Source organism: Mobula birostris, chromosome 18, assembly GCF_030028105.1.
Source record: "Mobula birostris isolate sMobBir1 chromosome 18, sMobBir1.hap1, whole genome shotgun sequence".
Lineage (NCBI taxonomy): Eukaryota > Metazoa > Chordata > Chondrichthyes > Myliobatiformes > Myliobatidae > Mobula > Mobula birostris.
This window is the reverse complement of record NC_092387.1, coordinates 15,207,713-15,234,466: the sequence shown is the minus strand read 5'-3', so window position 1 is coordinate 15,234,466 and position 26,754 is coordinate 15,207,713. Positions and strand designations below refer to the sequence as shown.

General features: G+C 43.7%; 1 protein-coding gene across 1 annotated transcript; it reads right to left on the bottom strand.

Moving 5' to 3' along the window:
* Nucleotides 1-275: 275 nt before the first annotated feature.
* On the bottom strand, nt 276-19,094 carry psma4 (proteasome 20S subunit alpha 4). The gene is made up of 9 exons (XM_072282257.1): nt 19,027-19,094; nt 14,964-14,989; nt 14,516-14,558; nt 14,248-14,410; nt 13,140-13,217; nt 7,739-7,827; nt 5,008-5,138; nt 1,279-1,402; nt 276-619 (listed from the first exon to the last, which is right to left on the bottom strand). Exons 2-9 carry the CDS (start codon nt 14,964-14,966, stop codon nt 465-467), a joined length of 786 nt encoding a protein of 261 aa, XP_072138358.1. The 5' UTR covers nt 14,967-14,989; nt 19,027-19,094; the 3' UTR covers nt 276-464.
* Nucleotides 19,095-26,754: the final 7,660 nt, after the last annotated feature.

The window sequence follows — 26,754 nt, the reverse complement described above, 5'->3', positions numbered from 1 at the left end:
TTAATTTAAACCTTCTATTGTTTTCATGGGACTTTTATCTTGAGACGTTAACTATGAACCAATGAATCGCACCATCACACCTGCCAGTGACTCACTCTCAAACTAAGGCTCTCAGTTCTTGCCACACAACCCATTAGCACCCAGTCCCTCCACGTACACACCGTCGTCAGGACAAACTTTGACTTTCATTACAAGTGTGTAATGCTGTGACACAAGATGATTCACCATCTTCAGCAACAAAACTATGTTCTGAAATAAATACAATCTAAACAATATGTTGCCTTTGTTATTTATTAAAAACCCATCAGTCAATTACAAGTCCATATATAACAGATTTATGAAAGTGTACAAGTGGCTTGTGATACCTGGTATGACCAGTTCCATAAAGAAGACCCTGAAGACAAGTAGATTTCCAATAAACCTTTGCTTTCGGTGCTGGCATCCGCCTTCATTCAATTGCAGTTCTACTTTTCCTTCTCTTTTTGGTCCTTTTCCTTCTTCTCGCGTTCTGACTTTGCCTCTTCTTCCTCGTGTTGCTTAATCAATACCTCAACTTCCTTCTGCTTCAGGACCTTTATTCGTGTTTTCCCATTTTCTCTGCTTAGCGTTGCAATTTCCACTGTACCACAGAGGGGAAGATGAAAAGTTCCAAAGATTACACAGTCTTAATGGGCCTTCAGCTAAGAGGGAACTACTAACTACATATATCCTTCTAAATTACAGGAGCAGTCAACTGGATGCGAGTACTTCCACCGGGGGGATGAATAAGTACAAATCAGAGAGGGCCAGCATTGAAGAAGTTCAATATAAAACTGACTAATTGAAAGTAGTCAGAATCTGAAAAATAAGTACGTCTAACTAGACCGGAATTCATGCAATGAAAGAAATTAGTCTTCATTATAACATGACAGATTCTGTCATCATCTATCTATTCTTTATGTAACATAGACAGGTTGGTTTCAGGCTTCCTGTGGGGGGCAGGTTGACATCAAGCCCCCAAGTGACCCTGAATTCTGTTGAAATTCAGACAGCCTACAGGGGGTTAACTGGCTGCAATTTTGGAATTGGGAGCCCAGAACAGTTCTTTACAACAGGCGAGGACCATCAAACTATGGTGTTTTGACTTAGCACATACCAGGAACACAGCCAGCTACTTCCTATTGTTATAGTTTATACCAAACTTTGGAGGGATCAGCACAACATAAAGCAGCTTAACTTTTCATTATATTTGCAACTCAGACTTCTATATCATGTTTGTAAACTGTGAACACCACTTACCCTTTTCAGCCGAAAGTTTACTGACATCCATTGTCTTGTTCAACACTTTAATTGCCAAAGCAAGGGCTGATTCTAAAGTCATTTCTCCTTCTTTGAAGTCTTGTTTCAGCATAGAGACAGCAGCCTGCAATTTCAATTGGATCAAGTTAATAAAGTAATTATACAAAATGCTGGAGGAATTCAGCAGGCCAGGCAGAATACAGTCAATGTTAATCATTAATCCTGAATCATTGTAGGCAGGATGGTAGTTAGGGTAGTGGAATACTCTGCCTACAAGAAATGGAAAGCCAGGGATCTTTATCCTTTCCCTTATAACTACATCTGTGGGAAGTGTTGCTCCTGATAGACCAGGTCAAAGAAATGGAGTTGCAGTTACATGTACTAAGGATCATCTGGGAAGCTGAGAGCTTCATAGATCAGGCTTTTACTGAGGATGCTCACACTCAAGCTTCAGGCTTCAGATAAGATCGGTGACCATTAGGAGAGGCAAGGTAAGTAGACAGTCAATGCAGAATTCCCCCGTGGCCATCCCGCCTCAGCAACAAGTATACCCCTATGGATTCTTCAGGGGATGACCTATCAGGGCACAGTAGTAGCAGTGGTACTGTGACCAGCATTGAGGCTCAGCCGGGGAAGGCGTTGCCAGGTAGAGCGAGAGTGATAGGAGACTCAGTACTGAGGGAGACAGACAGGAGATTCATTGGCTGCAGAAGAGGTGCCAGGATGGTATGTTGCCTCCCAGGTACCAGGGCAAAGGATGATTGCAGAAAATTCTCAAGGGGGAGAGCAAACAGTCAGAGGTGGTTATACACATTCATAGTCACACATTGTTGTACAAACTTCACAGCAAAACAGAGAATGAGGTACAGCAGAATAAATATCAGAAGTTAAGCAAGAAATAAAATGCAGGACTTCGAAAGTAGTGATCTCGGGATTACTCTTGGTCTCATGCGTTATTGAGTCTAGGAAAAGAGTCTAGAAGAATGTGTGGTTAAAGAGATGGTACAGAGGGTGACTAATGACCTAGTGGAGGAAAAATTTGCTTTTGCTGCAAGGGTAGGTTTAACTAGATTGTCAAAAGGCTGGGATATTACAGCAAAGTTAGTGAGAAGACAGGCGAGTACAGCATCCACAGAGTGTAGCAATCAGGATAGCCATTTCTTCCCCTTCTGATGTTTGGTCAGAAAACAGCAGAACCTCTTGACCATGACTGCATGCTTTTATGCACTGAGTTGCTGTTGCATAACATGCATTAATAAAGTGGCTGCTGAGTGCATAGAGGAATGTACTTGGGAAGGAGTAGCACTCCCCTTAGAGAACGAAGCAGGCCAAGTAACTGAAGTGGCAGGAAGTCGAGTTCCCAGTTGTATTATTTTTTAAATAGTTGTGCAAAAAGATAAAACATATCCATAGGCTGAAGTCCTGAACTGCAACAGGGAGAACTTGAGTGCATTAAGCAAGATCTACCTGGGGTCAATAGAGGACTCTATTTAAAGACAAAGGAACAGCAAGTGTTCTTAAAAGGGTCATGTCAGGAGTCCAGGGTGTCCCTGTGAGGGAGCCCTGGCTAATGAGAGATACCGAGGCTCTGATCAAGGAAAAGAAAGTAGTATACAGCACTTTTGGACAGCTGGGTATAAATAAATCCCTGAAGAATATAGAAGAAAAATAAGAGCAGGCTTGAGAGGGAAATCAGGAGGGGAAAAAAGCAGCATGAAATGGATGTGGCAGGCAGGGTTAAAGGTAATCCCAAGAGGTTTTCTGGTTAATAACAGCAAAAGGTGACTAGGGAAAGAGTAAGTTCTCTTAAAGACAGTCATCATCATCTGTGTGTGACTGAGATTTTTAAAATGTCTATTTCTCTTCTGTGCTTACCAAGGAGAATGCCAAAGAAATGAAGGTAATAAGTACTGAGGACTTAGAAAATGTGTTTATTACAAGGAAGGAAGTATCTGCAGTCTTGAAGCACAACAAGATGAGAAAATCCCCAAGGCCTGACCAGATGCACCCCTAGACCTCATGGGAGGCAGGGAAGTAATTGCAGAAGCCCTTGTAGAGACTTGTTTCATTACTAGCCACTGGTGAAGCTCCAGAAAACTGGAGGGTGATTGATGTTTACCATCATTCAAAAAGGGTAGCAGAAGAGGATGGTGAGCTTGATTTCAGTTACAGGGAAGTTACTGGAGGGGATTCTTGGATAGTCAAGGCCTGATCAGGAATAGTCAGCGTGGTTTTCTGCGTGGGAGATCACGTCTGACAAATCTTTTAGAGTTTTTTCAAAGAGGTAACTAAGGGGATGAATGAAGGTAGGGTAGTGGACATTGTCTATATGGTCTTTCGTAAAGCCTTTGGCAGGCTGAGCTAGAAGATTGCATTGCACGGGATTCAGGGGGACTGGTGAGGTACATTCAGAATTGGCATAATGAATAGGAAGCAGAGGTTGGAGATCGATCCTCCAGCTAGAGGCAGGTAACCACTGGTACGTTTGTTATTCATTATTTATGTCAATGATTTGAATATGAATGTAGATGGTGTAATTAGCAAGATTGCTGGCACTAAAATTGGGGAGTATGTGGATAGTGAACAGTTTGCAATGAATTGCAAAACATCTTGATCAGTTAGGGAGCTGGGCTGAGGAATGGCAAATGGATTTCAACTTTGATTATGAATGAGGTGACTCAAACTGGGCAAGACACATACAGTGAATGGCAGAGCACTGCTGAGCATTGTCGAACAGAAACGCCTGGGTGCACAAGTACATAGTTCACTGAAAGCAGCTGCATAAATAGACAGGACGGTGAAGAAGGCTTTTAGCACGCTGGCCTTCATCAGTCAGGGCACTGAGCTTGGGGAGTAGGGACATTATGCTGCAGTTGTACAAATTGTTGGTGAGTCTGCACTTAGGTGTATTGTGTACAGTTTTGGCTGCCCTGTTATAGAAGACATTGCCAGGCCAGAGAGCATGCAGAGGAGATTTATGGATGTTATCTGGACTAAAGGACCTCAGTTGTTGGGAAAGGCTGGTCACGTTTCACCTTTATTCCATGGAGCATAGGAAAATGAGATATGATGTCAGAAGTTTATAAAAATCAAGAGGGGTATGGATAAGGTGGACAGTCATAGCATTCTCCCCCAGGGTTGGGAATCCCAACAAGGTAAGAGGGAAGAGATTCATCAGAGCTGAGAGGTAACTTCTCTACACCCAGGATAGTGAGTTGCCAGAGAAAGTGGTTGAGGCAGGTACAACTGCAATATTTAAAAGGCCTAAGGAAGGTACATAGAGAGGAGGGGCTTGGAGGCTTTTGGGCTGAATGTGGGTAACCGGGACTAGCAGGAAGGATGGTCAACTTAGGCTAAAGGGCCTGTTTCTGTGCTGTCCTACTCTGACTCTTCAGCCCCTCATGTCTACTCCACCAAACACCACTGTAGCTCAGCTGTTACTTTCCTACATATTCACTGATTCCCTTAACACTGAGACCAGATGCCTTAAGGGACAGGAAATGATGACTGCCTGAATGGAAAGGGGGGGGGGGGGTACAACAGAGGGACCGAGTGTTCCCAAGAGCTCTGCAGAAGATGAATGATGCAGAACTCCATAAGTGCCCGCAGTGGTTGAAACAGATGACAATTATAAAATTGTAAACATTGGAACCAACCTCACTAAAATACAAACCAACATGTCAGTGCATCTCTTTGCAGAGATTCTGCAGCTTTAGTTAAGATACTCACAGCACTGTTATTTCCAATGCACGTGGCTTTCCATCCTCCGTAGTTTCCGCTGGGGTCACTCTGATACAGCTGGTAGCCATAGTGCTTATCCCATCCCATATACAGCAGCGAAACACCGAAAGGTCGCTTCCCTGTCAATAACAGATACAGATCAGTAGGTGTCCAACAGGCACAGGGAGAGAGACAGGGCTCACACTACCTAGACCTTTTTTAAACCACCAATCCCAGGAATTGCGCTAGGAACTGGCAGCACGGGGAGACACACTGGAGGTCAGAACTGAACCCAGCTCACCAGAGCTGCGGTGGCACATACAACTTTAAGAGGAGCTAGATTTCTGCAATATCACAGATGGGAACCTGCTGAATGATTTACAACAATGCTGAGGAAGAAATGTTGTCCAGGATTACTGTCAACTGTGCTTTAGGTAAAACCAAAGAATCCTGTCTGATTAGAAAGATGGTGTCATCACCTAACATCTTAAAACTCTAGGGAGGTCACATCACAGGTCAGGATTCCCCAAACACTTTCATTTTACACAACCAACAGATCACCCTGGAGCCTTTTGAGTCCAAACTGGTTTAAACTCAAGTGAGACCTTGCACAAAATAATCTGGGACATAATATCATTGATGAAGTGACCCCTTAAACAGCCCTTCAATTGCACACAAGAGTTTTACTGTGGCCACACCACAACAAAGGACAAGGGGCACCAGTCTTTCCAGCCACTTTTATCAGCTACAGAAAGGAAGGATGTTCTTTGGAAATCTTTGTGCAGTTTCAACTAATGTGTAAATGGCTTAAACATCTATGAGAATTGGCTGGAGAACTGTATCACTGTATTCTACCGATGAAGATGACACCTTCACCGTTGTTGTAGTGTGGGTTAAGCTATTAAACTATAACAAGAGGTATGAGCAGGGTGAAGTCCAGAAACATTTCTCTGTTCAGAGGGTAACAAACCAGCAAGAATCTCTCAGACTAGAGATCAACCAAAAATATAACCATTGATTTTAATAGTGTTGTTACACCACAGTGAAGATAACTAAGGCTTATCACTGACAATAAGAATTAGAACAGTTGTGATCATATATTTATTTATAGAGGAAACTCTAGTGGCTGGCTTACTGTTCATCATCATCGCATATTAAGACTACTAGGGTTTTTTTTCCTGAACACCAGAATTAGAAAACAGAGGTTAATAAAGTGACACATGATACACAAGAGAGTCACTGACAGTATGGACAACGCTCTATAATGCCAGTGATCTGTGTTCAATTCCCTCCGCTGACTTATAGGAGATGGTACTGTATGTTCTCAAAGATTTCATTTCAAACGTACACAGTTAGGGTTAGTGAGTTGTGGGCTGCCCAGCACAATCCTTGTTGAATTCTCCAACTTCCGGTAATTCCCTCCCCCTCCCTTCCTCTATCCCTATTTCACATCACGTCCCTCATAGTTCCGCCTCCTTCTACTACTTCGGATTGCTCTCCTGCCAATCACCTCCCTGCTTCCCCTCCCCCACCCCTTTGTCTTTAAAATTACTGTTTTTTTCAACTACCAGCATTCTTCAAACCCTCCCTAAAGTTCTTCCTTCAGTCCTGACGAAGGGTTTCGGCCGAAAACGTAGACTAATCTTTTCAACCGATGCTGACTGACCTGCTGAGTTCCTCCAGCGCATTGTGAGTGTTCCTTTGACAACAGCATCTGCAGATTATTTGGGGTTTACAATCCTAGTTGAATCGATTTGACGCAAACAACCAATTTCACTGCATGTTTTGATGTACGTGTGACAAATAAAGCCAATCTCTTTAAAAATTGACTTGCTCTGGGAGGGAGCCAGTATAGGCAAGGAGGACTAAATTCTGTGTTGTGGTAGGTTTGTACAAAACTTTGGTTATATCATACATATGGAATGTTGATTATGAAGGGGCTTTGGAGAGGAAGCAGAAAAGATTTAAGGATGATATCAGAAAATCAATGGTTTGCATATTAGTCCTTGAGAGACAAAAGTTGAGGAGTAACCTAAAAAGTCTAAAATTATGGAGGTATTTGATAAAATAGATGCAGAGAGAATATTTCCATGTGGAAAGAACATAATCAGGAGTTATAAAAATATTCAGCAAGAAAGCCAACATGGAGTTTAGGAAGTGCACTGTTACCTAGAGTGGTGAAATCATGGAACATCCCATCACAGACAGGTCGAAGCAAATTGTAAAGGCCCACTTAACAGGAGATTGTTCACCATGCAAGAAGGGAATTGAGGGCTAGATTTAGATGTGAATAAACATGAGGAAGCTTGAGATTACTGAAGGTGCACAGACTAATTGAAGCAAATGATCCATTTATCTGGCATGACATTCAATAATCCTATGGATACATCTGTGTAAAAGGCATACAAATACAATTACACCAAATCCTCAATATGAAATAGAGTCCAAACTGGTCTGGTAAAGCAAGCTCTTGGGTACTTCTGATGTTTGACAGATGCACTCTATGTTAAGGCATCCTGAAAGGATGTTAAGGCATTTTGTTTATCACTGATAAACAAAACAGTACAATTAATAACTGTTCATTTGAAATCAAACAATGCTTTCCACTAAGGTTATAAAATGTTAAAGAACCAAGTTAAGGCAAATATTTTTGAAACTGAGCTTCATTTGTGATTTAGTGATACAGATAATAGCATTACCACTTGACCATTAGTCTTAAATACACTTCTCTCGGACTTGCCTCCAAACTGTGTGTAGGCCTGCTTGATATCGCAGAGCGTTGTGACCAACTGCTCACATGGGATGGGCTCTTGATACTGAAGGAGATATCTGAGAAAATAAGGCAACATTATTGTACCCTGGTGGAGATATCTACCCATGTCCTCACATTCCAAAAGAAAAATGCCAAGCAGCTGTTATGTTTCCAAGAACCATTAAATGTTCTGTACAATTTTTGGGATATAAAGAGGAAGATAATTGCACTGAGGTGACACAATGAAACCACATGAGCTGTTGTACATTCCTGAGACCTGAAAAGCAATGGAAGTCAATTCGACAGCCTGGTTCCTCCAGGTGGTACATGGGGTGTTGAGTTGGAGCTGTGCTATTTATGTCTTTCTTGCTGGAATTAGGATGTTGTAGTTGTGGGCAAAACTGGCATTTTCAGATTTATTGATCACATGCACATTGAAACACAGGGTGAAATGTTATTTCAAGGATTTGCTGGGGGTTAGCCCACAAGTGACCTGTACAAAAAGGACGGGTTTCACTTGTATCGGAGGGGGACCAATATCCTGGTAGGGAGGTTTGCTAAGGCTACTGCTGGGGGGGTGGGAACCGAACTGAAGAGACGGAGGAAGGTCGGTTGGCTCGCAGATAGAGAAAGCTAGGAGACAGTGCGAGAGGGAGGATAGGCAGGTGATAGAGAAGGGATGCGCTCAGAACAGTGGTTTGAGATGTGTCTATTTTAATGCAACAAGCCTCATGAACGAAGCAGATGAGCTTAGAGTGTGGATCAGTACTTGGAGCTATGATGTTGTGGCCATTACAGAGACTTGGATGGCTCAGGGGCAGGAATGGTTACTTAAGAGTGCCAGGCTTTAGGTGTTTCAGAAAGGACAGGGAGGGAAGCAAAAGGAGTGGGACGTGCCACTGCAGATCAAAGATAGTGTTACAGCTGCAGAAAAGGAGGCAGTCATGGAGGGATTGTCTACCGAGTCTCAGTGGATGGAAGTGAGGAACAGGAAGGAGTCAACTCTTCTGGGTGTTTTTTTTAAATCGACCACCCAATAGTAACAGGGACATCGAGGAAAAGACAGGGAGACAGATTCTGGAAAGGTGTAATAACAAAAGGGTTGCAGTGGTGGGAGATTTAAATTTCCCAAATATTGATTGGCATCTCCCTAGAGTAAGGGGTTTAGAGGTGGAATTTGTTAGGTGTGTTCAGGAAGGTTTCCTGACACAATATGTAGATAAGCCTACAAGAGGAGAGGCTGTACTTCATCTGATATTGGGAAAATGAACCTGGTCGGGTGTCAGGTCTCTCAGTGGGAGAGCACTTTGGAGATAGTAATCACAATTCTATCTCCTTTACCATAGCATTGGAGAGGGACAGGAACAGACAAGTTAGGAAAGTGTTTAATTGGAGTAAGCAGAAATATGAAGCTATCAGGCAGGAACATCGAAGCATAAATTGGGAACAGATGTTCTCAAGGAAATGTACGGCAGAAATGTGGCAAATGTTCAGAGGATATTTGCGTGGCATTCTGCATAGGTACTTTCCAATGAGACAGGAAAAGGATGGTAGGGTACAGGAACCGTAGGGTACAAAGGCCGTTGAAAAACTAGTCAAGAAGAAAACCTTGCCAAAGGTTCAAAAAATTAGGTAATGATAGAGATCTAGAAGATTATAAGGCTAACAGGAAGGAGCTTAAGAATGAAATTAGGTGAGCCAGAAGGGGCCATGAGAAGGCCTTGGCGAACAGGATTAAAGAAAACCCCAAGGCATTCTACAAGTATGTGAAGAGCAAGAGGATAAGATGTGAGAATTAGGTGTGACAGTGGAAAAATGTGTATGGAATCGGAAGAGATACTGAGGTACTTAATGAATACTTTGCTTCAGTATTCACTACGGAAAAGGATCTTGGCGATCGTAGGGATGACTTACAGCTATTTAGAAAGCTTAAGCATATAGACATTAAGAAAGAAGATGTGCTGGAGCTTTTGGAAAGCATCAAGTTGGATAAGTCTCTGGAACCAGATGAGATGTACCCCAGGCTACTGTGGGAGGCGAGGGAGGAGATTGCTGAGCCTCTGGTAATGATCTTTGCATCATTAATGGGGATGGAGGAGGTTCCGGAGGATTGGAGGGTTGCAGATATTGTTCCCTTAATCAAGAAAGGGAGTAGAGATAGCCCAGTAAATTATAGAGCAGTGAGTCTTACTTCAGTGGTTGGCAAGTTGATGGAAAAGATCCTGAGAAGCAGGATACATGAACATTTGGAGAGGCACAATATGATTAGAAATAGTCAGCATGGCTTTGTCAAAGGCAGGTCATGCCTTACGAGCCTGACTGAATTTTTTGAGGATGTGACTAAGCACGTTGATGAAGGTAGAACAGTAGATGTAGTGTATATGAATTTCAGCAAGGCATTTGATAAGGTACCCCATGCAAGGCTTATTGAGAAAGTAAGGAGGCATGGAATCCAAGGAGACCTAGTTTTGTGGATCCATAATTGGCTTGCCCACAGAAGGCAAAGAGTGGTTGTAGACGGGTCATAATCTGCATGGAGGTCAGTGAACAGTGGTGTGCCTCAGGGATCTGTCCTGGGACCCCTTCTCTTCGTGATTTTTATAAGTGACCTGGATGAGGAAGTGGAGGGATGGGTTAGTAAATTTGTTGATGACACAAAGGTTGGGGGTGTTGTGGATAGTGTGGAAGGCTGTCAGAGGTTACAGTGGGACAGTGATAGGATGCAAAACTGGGCTGAGAAGTAGCAGATGGAGTTCAACACAGATAAGTGTGAGGTGGTTCATTTTGATAGGTCAAATAAGATAGAAGAATATAGTATTAATGGTATGACTCTTGGCAGTGTGGAGGATTGGAGGGATCTTGGGGTCTGAGTCCATAGGACACTCAAAGCTGCTGCATAGGTTGACTCCGTGGTTAAGGGGGCATATGGTGCATTGGCCTTCATCAACCGTGGGATTGAGTTTAAGAGCCGAGAGATAATATTACAGCTACACAGCACCCTTGTCAGAGCCCAGTTGGAGTACTGTGCTCAGTTCTGGTCACCTCACTACGGGAAGGATGTGGAAATTATAGTAAGGGTGCAGAGGAGATTTACAAGGATGTTGCCTGGATTGGAGAGCTTCGAAGTAGGTGCAGAGGAGATGTCAAGGTTAAGTTTTTTTTTACGCAGTGTGTGGTGAGTGCGTGGAATGGGCTGCCGGTGACGGTGAGGTTGCAGACAGGACAGGATCTTTTAAGAAACTCCTAGATAGATAGATTAGAATAATAAAGGGCTATGGGTAACCCTAGGATACTTCTCAAGTACGTACATGTTCGGCACAGCATGGTGGGCCAAAGGGCCTGTATTGTGCTGTAGGTTTTCTCTGTTTCTAAGTACTGGCACATATTTCCAGCATCAACAGAGCATTACCACATGTTCAACACAACACAGAACAAAGCAGCAGCAGCAACAACACAACAAATCAAGACAACAGCAAAACATACACACATACACAGGCCTCCAACCCCCAGGTCATCACCTTCAGACCGCCAGTCTTTGGCCCTGGACTCTTAAACTCACAGACAATGGGTCTCCAATCTCCAGTCTTTGGCCTTGGACTCTCAAACTTGGAAGATATTGAGTCTCCAATCTCCAGTCTCTGGCCTGGACTCACCCTATACCTCAACTTGTCTACTTTGCTCTTAAACCTTTGGAGTTTTCTACCTCAAGGCTCGCCTTCGGCTTTGCCCTCCAGACTTCAACTTAAAGATCAGCCAATCTCGGGTTTCACCACCAGGTCTCATACGACCCAATCATTGGGATTGTTGACATTCAATCATGAAGGACCTCAACTTTCAGACTCAAAAGACCTCCAATCCTGGTGGCTGGGGAAGGAGGAATCAATATCCCTCATGACTCACGCCTGTACAGACCTCTGACTCGGGATTGCTGGTCTCCTTGGCGTCCATCAACCTGATCTTTGATTCGCTTACCTTTGACCTTGGAGAGTTCCAACAAAGGCTGCTACCCTTGACTCTTTATTCTCACTCATCCCTGTTCCTAAACCCTAACCTGATCTCTAACTCCTGAAACTGACCTCAAAACCACACCTATGAACCTTAAAAAAATCAGTAAGTTTGAGCTCAGTGCCAACCTGACCTGAACACTGGCTCCTGCCCCAACTTTTCATTTACTGACCTCTAATGCTTTCTCACTTCCTTCCCTAAGCCCTAACCGACTCCCCACGCATCTATTGCCCACCACCATTAACGCTCAGGAAGGAGGCAGGGAAATGCCTTGAACCACTGCAATCAATGCGCTGAAGGCATTCATACACAAATGGAAGGGGAGATTGAGGGTTATTCGCTACAGTAACAATGAAGCTTTGACGTGACATGTCTAGATCAATAATGGAGGGGATTTTCCACCTGTTGCTATTATCTTGCATGTTTAAAGATGTGTATAGAAACATGGAAAACTTACAGCACAATACAGGCCCTTCAGCCCACAACGCTGTGCCAAACATGCACTTACTTTAGAAATTATCTAGGGTTACCCATAGCCCTCTACTATTCTAAGCTCCATGTACCTATCCAGGAATCTCTTAAAAGACCCTATCGTATCCACCTCCACCACTGTCACCAGCAGCCCATTCCACGCACTCACCACTCTCTGTGTAAAAAAAAACCTTACCCCTGACATCTCCTCTGTACCTACTCCCCAGCACCTTAAAACTATGCCCTCTCCTGCTAGCCATTTCAGCCCTGGGAAAAAGCCTCTGACTATCTACACGATCAATGCCTCTCATCATCTTGTACACCTCTATCAGGTCACCTCTTATCCTCTGTCACTCCAAGGAGAAACGGCCAAGTTCACTCAACCTATTCTCATAAGGCATGCTCTCCAATCCAGGCAACATCCTTGTAAACCTCCTCTGTGAGATTTACAGAGGATGTTGAGAATGTTGTCATTAGTATAACGAGCAACCACAGTAATTTGCCCTAACCCACCCCCATGATTCTGGTTTAATTCACTACTCTGGCAGACTAGAGTCCACAAGAGGGCTGTCAACATTCCTTCTGATATTGCACGATTCAATAGCAACTCCTCTTTAAGTGTCGTCATCTTATACTACTTGTCAAAACTTGGTGCAACAAAATCCCCAGGACCAACAATCCTTGCACAGAAAAATATAAATATCTAACAGAAAACAAGAAATTCCAGATTAACTGGAGTGAGTCCTCTTGACATGATATGCGTAGGGTAGTGCTAATGGGCAGCCAGGCACCACAGATGCTACAGCCTGTTACGAAGAGTTATATAATCGCTGTAGATGAAATTGGAATATGGCAGTAAGTCTATTAGAGGGTAGATTGCACAATTCATTTGAGACTTAACAAATCACCTTACCTCTGGGCAATCAGTCGCAGCTCATTTGTAAGAACATTGGCATCAGATGTTATTCCTGCAACGCTACAGGCCATGTCACTGCAAAGCAGATTTTATGTGAAGCTTAGTATTAACTTTACAGCAATCAGGAACGAAAATTGATAAAAGTGATAGATTTGCTCTCAGTTGACCCAAGTTAAAACAAGCTCTATCTGGATAACCAGACAAGAAGATTTTCTGTATATTTGCAGTATTGTATAAACTACCAGCTCGCTCATCACCGCTTACTTAAATGGATTGTGAGCTCTAATTTCACATCCCTCTTTTCTGTGTTACCAACCATCCCACTCAACCCAGTCATGTCAAGCACCTCCACCATCTTTACACTTCTCAATGCCTTGGTAAAGCAGCCAGCATAACCAAAGACTCCTCCCACCTCAGACATTCTTTCTTCTCCCCCATTCTGGCAGGCAGAAGACACACACACCACACTCAACAGCTTCTATCCCACTGTTATAAAAACTCTTAACTGGACTTCTCACACATTAAAGATGAACCCTTGAAGGCCGGCTGGTGGTGCAATGATATCAGAGCCAGACCCGGGAACCTCCGTTCCCGGGTTCAAAACCAGTCTGCCCCCGAGGACGCTTTCCATCCGTGCCAGGTTGAGTGTTGAGATCGCAACTCGACCTCGTAAAATAAAGGGAAAAATAGTGCAAAAATGTTTGTGTGAGGAGTGGCGTGCCACAGTCTCTCTCTCGCTTTGCGCCTTGTAAAAGACATGAAAAAGACATCATGGACGCACGCACACGCAGGCTTGCACGCACGCAGGTACACACCAAAAAAAAAATGAACCCTTAACCTAACAAATTACCTTGCACATTATTGTCTACCTGCACTGCACTTTCTCTGTAACCATAACAATATGTTCTGTTTTTGCTTTTCTCTCAAAAACTTCTGTGCTTTGAAATTATTTGTATGGTTAGTTTGCAAAACTAAGCTTTTTTTGCCTGTATCTCAGTATATGTGGGCAATACCAGAAGAATACAGACTGAGCTAGTGGAAATTAGGATAACACAGCTCATCTAAGGACAAGCACCTTTGTTAAGACACCTGAGTTTACACGTACTCATTCAGTTTGTATATCTTCTCGGAGAAGAAGACTTCATCTAGTAGCTTGTGGATGTTGCGCCTCTCTGCAGCTAAGAGAACACCGTCATTTGCCAAAATCCCCAAGCATGTTCCAGCGTGACCAATGGCTTCCATTGCATATTCCACCTGGTAGAGCCGTCCTATTGTTTAATTAAAGGAAAAGTTTACATGTGAACGAGTTACAGCACAATATATTAATCAGTCAGACCCTTCATTGTGTACAAGAATTCACTCAGATAACTCACCTTCAGGTGAAAATATGGTTGTTCGTGAATCATATCGTCGAGACTGCAGAGGCAAACAAAATAACTACCATTATATATTCTGCTTTTGAATCTTTTTATCATGGCATTAAGACTTCCTCTCCCCTCCAATCATTTTCTCCCCACTGAGGTTTCGTTAGCACCAGTGTTTTGGGTGCTTACCTCCCCTCAGGTAACATTCAGTGGAGATTACAACAACCCTTCCCATATTGTCCCACATCAATGGACATTTCCAACGTTATCAGTCTGATGGAGATGTTCAAAATGGCAGAGTGCTCGTGGGCTCATTGTGCGGACACGGTAACTGCAAATCCTACCAGCACAAATTGCCATTACATCCACCTGCTACATTGCACTAGCAATTTTTCCCAAGTTTTAGTTTATCTTGCAAATGCTAAATATTTTCTGTGGTTAAACTTCAGTCACTCACCATTGTGTCTTTAAATGGTCAAAAACCTAGGATTTAAAAAAAGGGAAATCAGTTAATATATGCAAGAACCTCCAGTAACCAATACATGACAATCTGTACAAATATCTTCTTAAAAACTATGGGAACAGATCTTGTTGTGCGTTATGTTTCAATTGTGAAGGTGCGGGGGTGGATTTTCTGCGATGTGCTTGCCTGGGAGGCTTACCAATCGCTCCCATGTGCAATGGAGCTGTTTTACACTTTGGACCTCCTCTGATCAATGCAAAGTTCAGCTTTCGATACAAACCTTCAGGAGGTGGTAAAGAGTGACCTGCCTCACTGATAAATATTACATGAAAATGTAGAAGAAATCTGTGCCTGGCTTCTGTCTATATTCAGCATCACATTTATATTGCAGGTGAATTCACCCTGGCTTCAAGTGCAAATGGATTTCTTGAACTTGTTTTGCTACAACGTATCTCATTTAAATGAGTATCATGGCAGTATGTATCATCCTCCCAAGGGGAAGTGAATTGATAATCTAATTGGGGCTGAGGAGGGTAAAAAAAAGGATCAGCCATGACTGAATGGCGGAGCACTCGATGGACCAAAAGGCCTAATTCTGCTCCAACGTTTAATGCGATATGGTTTTATGTCGTCTTCCTATGAACAGAGGACAAAATTCACTTTGTCCATAAAAATCTCCAATGCAAAAATGACTCATGGTCATTGAACTGAGAGACCTATGGATGAATGCCACCCCCTCATCCCCCAATCTGATTCATGGAGCCTTGAACGTCAATTCTCTTTCCTGAGAGGCTGCCGGCCATGCTGAATATTTCCAGCACTTTTGTTTTTATTTCAAACTGCGTGAGTCTACCGTTCTTTGTACAGCACCTTGAGATGATCACTGTAATACTCACTAGCAACATGTGCCACCAAACCATCTAAAAACTCTAAAAGTACAGGTGTTACATTGCCAGAACCTAACACAATGGATAGTAAAGATAAAGCTTGAGCACCTCTTTCAATACTTATCACCTGCATATCCTCCACAGACAATTAATGACTTAGTCCTGACGTTCACACTATTTTTAACCAGCTCACTGATACCCATATCTAAGTACAAGTTGGTAACAGAAATAGCTCCTCCAGTCGCAAACCAAGACTTATTATGACAAAGGTTCCAATGAAACGAGGAAATGTTGAAATTTTCTAAAATGCAATTACAAGAAAAGTCCTCATAAAAACATTATTATTAGAGATATGAATGGGCTACAGAGATACTTAAACTCGAATGGAAGAGGAAATCGGAACATGTCAGGCATAGTCAATTCAAGTTGGGTAGTTTAGTCTCATTTCAGAATTTAAACACCATTTAAGCTGAGGCAATTCGTTATCACAGACAAGGCAATATGACCCTATAACCTTTTGCCGACTCAGAGCAATCTACATCCTCCACTATTTTCCGATCATGTGCCCATCAAGACCTCCCAGAAGCTCCTGCCATTTACTTACACTCAGGGGCTGCTTACAGCGGCCAATTAACCTGCCAATCTACATCTTTAGGATGTGGGAGGAAACAGGAGTACTGAGAAGACACCAAGATGGTCACAGGGAGAATATGCAAAATCCAGTCAGCACTCGGGCCAGGAATACTGCAGCCATTTCCGTTGATCCCTCAAAGTCACCGTGCAATTTGATAGCAAACAAGAGAAAATTTGTAGATGCTGGAAATCCAAGCAACACACACAAAATGCTGGAGGAGCTCAGCAGGACTGGCAGCATCTATGGAAGAGCAAATAGTCATTGTTTCGGGCTGAGACCTTTCATCAGGACTGGAGAAAAAAGATGAGAAGTCAGAGTAAGGCGGGGGAGGAGAGGAAGAAATACAAGGTAGTACCTGATAGGTGAAACCAGAAGAGGGGGAGGGGTGAAGTAAAGAGCTTGGAAATAAATTGGTGAAAGATAAAGGGCAGGAGAAAGGGGAATCTGACAGAAGACCAGGGAGAAAGGGAAGGGGGAGAAGCACCAAAGGGAGCTGATGAGCAGGTAAGGAGACATGGTGAGAGAGGAAGTGGGAATTAGGAATGCTGGTGGGGGGCATTACTAGAAGTTCAAGAAATCTATGTTCATGCCATCAGGATGGAGGCTACCCAGATGGAACATAAGGTGTTGCTCCTCCAGCTTGAGTGTGACCTCACTGCGTCAGTAGAGGCCATGAACTGACATATAGAATGGGAAGTGGAATTAAAATGGGTGACCACTGGGAGATCCTGCTTTTTCTGGCAGACAGAGCGTAGGTGCTCGGCAAAGTGGTTTCCCAATTTACATTGGCTGTTTCCAATATACAGGAAGACACACTGGGAGCACCAAACACAGTATACGTATGACGCCAACAGACTCACAGACGAAGTGTCTCCACACCTGCAAGGACTGTTTGGGGCCCTGATTAGTAGTGAGAGGGTAGATGTAGCACTTATTCTACCTGCAAGGATAAGTGCCAGGAGGAAGATCAGTGGGGAGAGCTGAATGGACAAGGGAGTTGTGTAGGGAGCGATCCCTACAGAAAGTGGATGGATGGGGGAGGGTGGGAAGGAAAAGATGTGCCTGGTGGCTGGATCCTTTCGGAGATGGTGGAAGTTACAGAGAATTACATACGGACACAGGGGCAGGTGGGGTGGTAAGTGAGGACAAGAGGAACCCTATCCCTGGTAGGGTGGCAGGAGGATGGGGTAAGAGCAGATGTATGTGAAATGTAAGAGATGAGGGTGAGGGCAACATTAATAGGGTGGGAAGAGGTAAAGTCCAGCAATTTGATAAGGTTGTTACAAGATGCATGTTGTGTTGGACTTCATTAGTTGGAGGATTGAGCTCAAGAACTATGAGGTAAATTTAGAGTTCTATAAAGCTCTGGTTAGACCACCCTTGGAATATTGCATTCAGTTCTGGCCACCAAATTGTAGGAAGGATGTGGAGAGAGCGCAAAGGAGATTTACCAGGATGCTACCGGGATTAGAGAACATGTCTTATGAGGAAAGGTTGAGTGAGCTAGGGTTTTCTGTTAGGAGAGAAGGATGATAAATGTGTCAAGATGATATAAGTAAAGATCAAATGGATAGTCAAAAACTTTTTCCCAGAGCTGAAATGGCTAATACAAGGGGACATAATTTTAAGGTGATTACAGGAAAGTAAAGGGGGATATGTCAGAGGTAACTTTTTCTACAGAGAGTGGTGAATGTGTGGAACGCCTTGCCAGGGCGCTGGTAAATGCAGATATATTAAGGGCATTTAAGAAACTCTTGGCTAAGAAAGGTGATGATAGAAAAATGGAGGGATATGTAGGAGAGAAGAATTAGATTGATCTTAAGAGTGGTTAAAAGATCACCACAACATTGTGGACTTGAAGGCCTGTACTGCGCTGTAGTGTTCTGTTTATTCAGAAGGGTGGCATATCTCCACCACCTGTAGTACTGGCATGCTGGGGTCCCACAACCCCATCACAGAAAGGTTGTGTTACCTTGGTATCGCTAAAAAGATCATTTCAAAAAGACCCTCAGCCCATTTGCCAGGTGGGATCTTGCTGTGCACAATAGTGGGAACTTTTCCTGGATCACAGTGGCGATTGTACTTTAAGCAGAAGGGGTGAGAAGAAATAGAGGGAGGGAGGGAAGGGGAGGGGAGGACACTGTTTGGTACAACCCCGACCCGCTCCCTCCCCTGGCGGGACCGGCCACCGGCTCCACAGCCGAAACCGAAACTGAAACCGACCCGGGATGACTGGAGGATTTTCCGGTAGCGGCTACCGGCTCTGGTTACCCGGGTTGGCGGCTCCCTCAGGCCTGGAACTGGATGTCCTCCCCACCTCCACCCCCCCGATCCTCCTCTCTCCCGGGGATGAAGCAGCAACTTTCAGGACGCCCCGAGGACTGGGCCGCGCGACTCCAACTCCGGGCCGGCGGTGAGTCTCCGGCCAGTTTCGAACATCGCGAGGCTGGACGCGGAAAGTCCCCGACCCAAGTCCCAAACCCCGGTCCCGGTCCCGGTCCCCGAGGACCCTCGGACACAGCAGCCGTTCCCTCACCTGCACCCCACTGCCGTCCCGACCTCCTCTACGGCGCGCGATCGACGAGACGTTGCGGTGCGTCAAGAGCGGCGCTACCCCCCCCCCCGGCCTCCGCCACAGCGCCACCTGGCGCCCGGGAGGACTGACTACCCTCCTTAGGGTGGAAGCTGCTTTTCCCCTCACCTGTGAGTAGTTGCAGGACCTTGATTAGAAATGTATTTAAGTATTCAGATTGTATCAGCGATTTTGGCCTTACTGGTAGAAATGGGTGAAGTTTGCCCAGGATTTGTAAGCCCTTTGGCTTACAATGTTGTGCGGAAAGCTACTGTATATCAAAACCCGCCAAAGACTAATTCCTCCATTTTCCTCACATTAATGTGCCTATTTTAACGTCTCTTTAAAGCCTCTAGTGTGTTTGCCTCTACCACCATACCAAGCAGCGCATTCCAGACATTCACTACACTCTGAGTAAAAAATTTCCCCTCACGTCCCCTTTGAACCTACCCTCTCATCTACAATGCATGACCTCTGGTATAAGACCTTTCTACCCTGGCAGAAAGATACTCCCTGTCTACTCTATTTATGCCTCTCATAACCTTATAAACCCCTATCAGATCTCCCCTCAGCCTTGGGCACTCCAGAGAAAACTACCGTACCCAAGTTTATCCAGACGCTTACGGTAGCGTATGCCCTCTAAACCAGGCAGCATCCTGGTTAACTGTTCTGGTCCAGCAATTTCCCTGCAACTGAAGTGAGATTCACTGGTCTATAGTTCCCCGGATTTTCTCTTGTTCCCCTCTTAAATAGAGGTACAACATTAGCCACTCGCCAGTCCTCCTGGACCTCACCTGTGCCTAGAGAGGACATGAAAGTATTGGTCAAGGGACCCATTGATCTTGTCTCTTGCCTCCTTTTATTACCTGGAGTAAATCTCATCAGGCCTTTGGGACTTACCCACCTTAATACTCATTAGTAGGCCCAACTCTTCCTCCTCTTTGATCTCTAAACACGCTAACATATGTATACACTCAGCAGTGATCTCCTGGTCTTCCGTATCCTTTTCCTTGGTAAATACTGAAGCAAAGTGTTAATTAAGTTCTCACTCACATTCTCTGCATCCAAGCAAATGTTCCCCTCTTTATGCTTGAGTGGTCCCACCCTCTCCTTAGTTATCCTCTTGCTCTTGATGCATGTACAAAATGCCTTGGGATTCACCTTAATCCTACTTGCCAAGGACTTTTCATGGCCCCTCCTGGCTTTCTCAATTCCCTTCTTTTACTCTTTTTTTTTGGCTTCTTTATAATCCTCATGTGCCCTATTTGATCATAACTTTCAAAGCTTTACAGACTTCTTTTTCTTTTTGACTAATTTCATCACTTCTCTGGTCATCCAGGGTTCTCTTATTTTACAATCCGTGTTCTTCCTTCTAACAGGAACACACCTTTCCTGTACTCTGTGCAATTGATATTTAAACACCCTCCACATGTCTGATGTGGACTTGCAGAAAATAGGTGTTCCCAATTAACTTTTTTTTTGTTCCTGCCTAATGCCCTTGTAATTTGCCCTACTCCAATTTAAAACTCTCCTGCAAGGACAGTACCTATCCTTATCTATAACTATCCTGAAAGTTATGGAGTTGTGCTCACCCATTGAACGGTCAGTCTCCTGGCCAGGTTCAGTACCCAACACCAGGTCCAGTACAGCCCCTCCTCTCGTTGGAGTGTCCACATCTTTATTTAATAAACCAGACATCTCACCACTCCCAGAAGGTCCGGGAGTCTCCTGCAAATTAATAGTGGCTGTCTGTCTGTATCTTGTTTTACGGCGGTTGGCATCCAGCTTAATGGTGCATTACCGCCACCCTCTGCTCCAGAATGTGCACTAGACATACATTCTAAATCCCTTCATTCAATCTCTCTCTCACACACACACACACACACAAACACACACACATATATATATATATATACACAAACCTACACTTCACCCTCCCATCTTTGACCATCCTAGTATCCTATTCCTGTTTATTCATCATATTCTATAAAAAAACCCCTGTACACCTTAAAAACGCTAAAAATACCCGGACCTGTGCTCTCCCACCCATGCCCAGCAACCCTTTTAATGTGAATTCCTGTATCCCCAACTCCCTTAGATTAATTCTCATCATCTCTCTCTGTATCCCATACTTCCTGCAACTCAGAACTACATGTTCTACTGACTCCTCTTCCTGACATTCCTCACACAATCCTGTCTGGTGTTTCCCTATCACTTTCAATGTTTTGTTTAATGCACAATGCCCCAGCCTTAACCTAGTCCACACAATTTCCTCTCTTCTGTTTCCATTACCTAGCCTAGTAACTGCAACACTCTTTTGTATTTGATATAAATGCCTCCCTTTCCCCTCCCTGTCCCATCTTTCTTGCCACATTCGGTTGACTTTTTCCCAGATTACACACTTAACCTCTGCTTTACTGATACTAATGTGCATTTCCACATTTTCTTTCTTTAACGCCCTCTTTGCCAACTCATCCACCCTCTCATTCCCCTTCACCCCTACATGTGCTGGAACCCACAGAAATTTTACCTGACTTCCCTGATTTGCAATTCTTGTAACTAACTGAAGGACTTCATAAAGTACATCTTGCCGACTGTTTGTGTGAAAAGACCTTAAACTTGCTAGAACTGAGGATGAATCTGAACATATCAATGCTTTGGCTTGTCTGGCTTTCTGCACCCATTGCAACGCAACCAACATTGCCAGCATCTCCACTGTAAACACTCCTAACTTATTAGATGTTCTTCTGCTGATTCCAATTTCTTTTGCTGGTATTACCACCCCAAACCCTGTCACTCCTGTTTCAGGTTCCTTCGCACCATCTGTAAAAATGTGAGTATAAATCACTATACTTTTCCATCACATGACAGTTAAATGCATTTACCAAATCTGTTTTATATCTTTCTTTCCTTTTTACCTCTAACAAATGCCAGTCTATGTCAGGCCATACAAGCTTCCATGGAGCTACAACCGGATAAACTACTGAAGGACTTATCCTCAGATCAAATACTCCACATTCTTTCGCGATATCATTCCCTACCCGACTAAAGGTATCCCTCTGAAACCTCCCATTTTCCCAGTACTCCTGCAACACTCCTTTAGTAGGGTGAGAATCATTGTGCCCCTGCAAGTTAGCCCAGTAGTTTGCCATCAGTTGCATCCTTCTTAGTTCCAAAGGCATTATTCCCATTTCTACCTGTAGTGCTGACACTGGTGACGTTTTAAAAGCCCCACTGCACACTCTCAAAGCCTGAGCCTGAATCACATCCAGTTTCCCTATAAGAGACCTAGCTGCTGATCCATATACTATATTTCCATAATCCAATACAGATCTCACTAAAGCCACATACATTCTCTTCAACGCTGAACAACTTGCTCCCCATTCCCTAGCAGTCAAACATCTCATCACATTTATTACTTTTTTACATTTCTCCTCAACTTTCCTGATATGGTCTCCCCATGTTAATCGTGAATCAAATATAAATCCCAGAAATTTAAATGATGCAACCCTTTCTAATTCAATCCCATACATCCTTAACTTCTTCCCTACCTCAACCCTTTTCCTGGTAAAAAATAAATTAATAGTGGCTCCCTGATGCAAATTATATACAATGTCCGGGAAATTGATTTTTTTTTGAGAGCGACCACGAGAGAGCGCAAGAGCCAGAGAGAGAGAGCGCGCGAGAGCGAGAAAGCAAGCGCGCGAGAGAGAAAGCGAGCGCGCGAGAGCGACGACGAGCGAAAGAGCGCGCGAGAGCGAGAAAGCAAGCGCGCGAGAGAGAAAGCGAGCGCGCGTGAGAGCGACGACGAGCGAAAGAGCGCGAGAGAGTGAGCGAGAAAGCAAGCGCGCGAGAGAGAAAGCGAGCGCGCGTGAGAGCGACGACGAGCGAAAGAGCGCGAGAGCAAGAGTGAGCGAGAAAGCAAGCGCGAGTGAGCACGAGCACGCGCGAGAGCAAGAGCGAGAGGGTTCCAAAAGAAAATATAAAACGTACGTCACCCCAGACTACACTAAAGTGTACCCCTGCCTAATAGGGGTCAAAATAATGGCAGTGTTGCTCACTGCACTGTTTGCAATAGTGACTTTTCTATTGCCCATGGTGGGTTAAATGTAAAAGACATGTTGAGGTGAGTTTAACAGGTGTCATTCGTTCATTAGCATAGCTAACGTTATTTAAACTATCTGTCCGGCTCCTCAGGAGCTACTCTATTGCAGACATCCCACCTCTCCCGAAAGTCTCCTGCAAATTGATGGTGCTATCTCCCTGAAATGAGTTTTTGCAGGGTGGGATGTCTGATAAACCCTCCTGGATGCACTTAACACATTCTGTCCCATCTAACCCCCTTTCACTAAGAAGGTCCCAGTTTATATGAGAGAAATTGAAATCCCCCATGATAACAACCCTATTATTTTCACACATTTCCTTTATCTGTTTGCATATCTGTTCCTCAGTGTCCTGGTGGGTGGGATCGGTGGGGGGGGGGCAGTGTTGGTGTAATTGCACCCTTCCTTTTGTTGAGTTCTACCCAAATGGATACCTTTACATCTACGCAGGTAGCAGTTAGCAATGGTTTATTGGGTTAACATAAGAGGATACAAGTTTGTTTATATAAGGATATGTTTTCTGCTGTGAAGACTCAAATTAGTTGTTTTTGTAAAAGGAACATTACACCCACAACTGATTTCAAGTTATATGGTAAATCTTTAAAATAAGAGTCAGTGGTAAAGTTTCTGGGTATGAGGATGGAAACAGCGTGAATACAATTCTGGAGAAGTGTGAAAAAAGCCCTTGGTGTGTTCAGGTGCTTAGTTAGCTGTGATTGGGGGTGTGAGCAGGAGGTCACTTAATCAGATGGTCTTTGATTACAGATGTGTTGCTTGTGTGTCAATCCCACCAGCAGTCTTAAAGCCCCTAGATGAAGTTCACACTGAAGCATTGAGATTATGTTGTGGTGCTATTCAATCATCCATATTTCAGCATTACTGGTAGAAACGGATGACAAACCTTTACATTTGTGGAGATTACAGTTAGCAATGGTTTATTGGGTTAACATAAGAGGATATAAGTTCGTTACCCAATACTGGTAACACTGGTAGAGTGTTAGGAGCTCTGCATTTGTAAGGTTTTCAGTTTTGGGTGGATGGGAAATAAGTGGGCACAAAACCCTGGATTGTTTAATGTGGAATATGGTCCCAGTGTACCCCTTTCTGTCGCTCTGCCATTGCTTTTCCTTTTGCCTATGGTTCATTTAAGCCTTCAAGAAAAGGTCAAGATGAGGATTGATTGTATATTAGTGGCAGAGGTAGTTCAGTAATACATGAAAGGCAGAAATTATAGCTTCTTTCATAACTATACAGATGGCTCAAAAGATCCAGTGACATTTCATTCAGGTGTTTCTGTTTATGTTCCAAAGTTTCAGATGACTTAAGAAAAGATTATCAGACAAAGCAACCTCTGAGATGGTTGCTATCACTTTAGCCTTGGAACGGGTCAAAGAAGTAAACACTGATTATGGACTTCTGTGCTCTGATTCGTTCTCGGTTTTGACATTTATTAAAACAGGTACTTCAAATTGTAGGACAGACATTCTTCTGGAGATTGGACAACATCTGCTGAGACTGCAGGGTCCATGTTTGTGAATCCAGTCTTTATGGGTCCCTGCCCTTGTTGGTGTTGAAGGAAACAAAGTGCCAGGCATTCTAGCCAAGCAATCCTTAAAATGAGTTGTGCAAATATAGTCATGCTTTTGATGAGTTCTACCCAGATGGATACCTTTACATCCACATGAGCCATCAATTGTCGACCCCCAACCAACACGTATTCCACTCTCCCTTCCTCACAGTCCCCCACCCTGCTCTCATGACTATACCCCTTCCCCACACGAAACCACCACAGTGGACTTCACAGCTCTACAGGTGAGAAGACAGCTGAAACGTCTCAACCCAAGCAAGGCTGCAGGACCGGATGGTGTCAGTACCAGTGTGCTCAAAGCCTGTGCCCCTCAGCTATGTGGAGTACTTCGCCATGTGGAAAACATTTGGTAAGTAGGAACCTGTGTAGTTTTATATTGACACTACTAACTCAAAGGAGTTGACCAAAATCTGCTGCTGATTTCCAGCTGGTTAAACACCTTACCTGTTGGACCTGGTCATCATAGTTCAGGGCTTGTTGAAACTGTAGCTGCTGTAATCAGAGTGGTGTTGTTTAGTTCCCTGTAATCAATTATCATCCTGCATAAACTGTAAATAATTAAGCAATAAATATCAAGAACATGAGATAAAGAGTCCCTGAAAGTAAGTCCACAGGTTGTGAGAATAGTTTAGCAAAGGGCAAGTAAAGTTGAGAGAAGTTGCAGTCCCTATAAAAAGTATTCACCCCCCGCCTCGGAAGTTTCCATGTTTTATTGTTTTACAGCATTGAATCAGAGTGGATTTAATTTGGCTTTTTTGACACTGATCAACAGAAAAAGACTCTTTCATGTCAAGCGAAAACGGATCTCTATAAAATGATCTATATTAATTACAAGTATAAAACACAAAATGCTTGATTGCGTAAGTATTCACCCCCTTCAAGTCAGTATTTAGTAGATGCACCTTTGGCAGCAATTACAGCCTTGAGTCTGTATGGATAGGTCTCTGTCAGCTTTGCACATCTGAATACTGCAGTTTTCTCCCATTCTTCTGTACAAAATCGCTCAATCTCTGTCAGATTGCATGGGCATCATCAGTGAATAGCCCTTTTCAAGTCCAGCCGCAAATTCTCAATTGGATTGAGGTCTAGATTCTGACTTGGCCACTCCAGAAGATTAAATTGGCTGTTTATAAGCCATTCCTATGTGCTTTAGCTTTATGCTTGGGTTCATTGTCCTGCTAGAAAGCAAATCTTCTCCCAAGTCGCAGTTCTCTTGCAGACTACTTCAGGTTTTCCTGCAGGATTTCCCTGTATTTTGGGGCATTCATTTTATCCTTTACCTTCACAAGCCTTTCAGAGCCTGCTGAAGCCACCACCATGCTTCATGGTAGGGATGATGTGTTTTTGATGATGTGCAGTATAGTGGTTAGCTCAATGTTAGTTTCATTAAACCATGGAACCTCCTGCCAGCTGACTCAGAGTCTCCCACATGCCTTTTGGCAAACTCTAGCCGAGATATCATGTGAGATTTTTCATCAGTGGCTTTCTCTTTGCATTCTCCCATAAAGCTGTAACTGGTGAAGCACCCGGACAACAGCTGTTGTATGTGCAGTCTCTCCCATCTCAGTCACTGAAGCTTGTAACTCCTTAAGAACTGTCATAGGTCTCAGCTCTCAGAACCGCCTCCCTCACTTGTCCCCTCACTTGTCCCCATCTTGCACGGTCAGTCAGTTTTTGAGGATGGTCTGCTGTAGGCAGATTTACAGCTGTGCCATATTCGTTCCATTTCCTGATGATTGACTTAACTGAACCCCAAGGGATATTCAGTGACTTAAATTCTCTTGTATTCATCTTCTGACTTGTGCTTTTCAATAACCTTTTTGCAGAGTTGCTTGGAGTGTTCTTTCGTCTTCATGGTGTTGTTTTTGCCAGGATACTGACTCACCAGCAGTAGGATCTTCCAGATATAGGTGTATTTTTACTTTAATCGATTGAAGCACCTTGACTGCACACAGGTCTCCAAAAACAGATCTCTATTTAACTAATTATGTGACTTCTAAA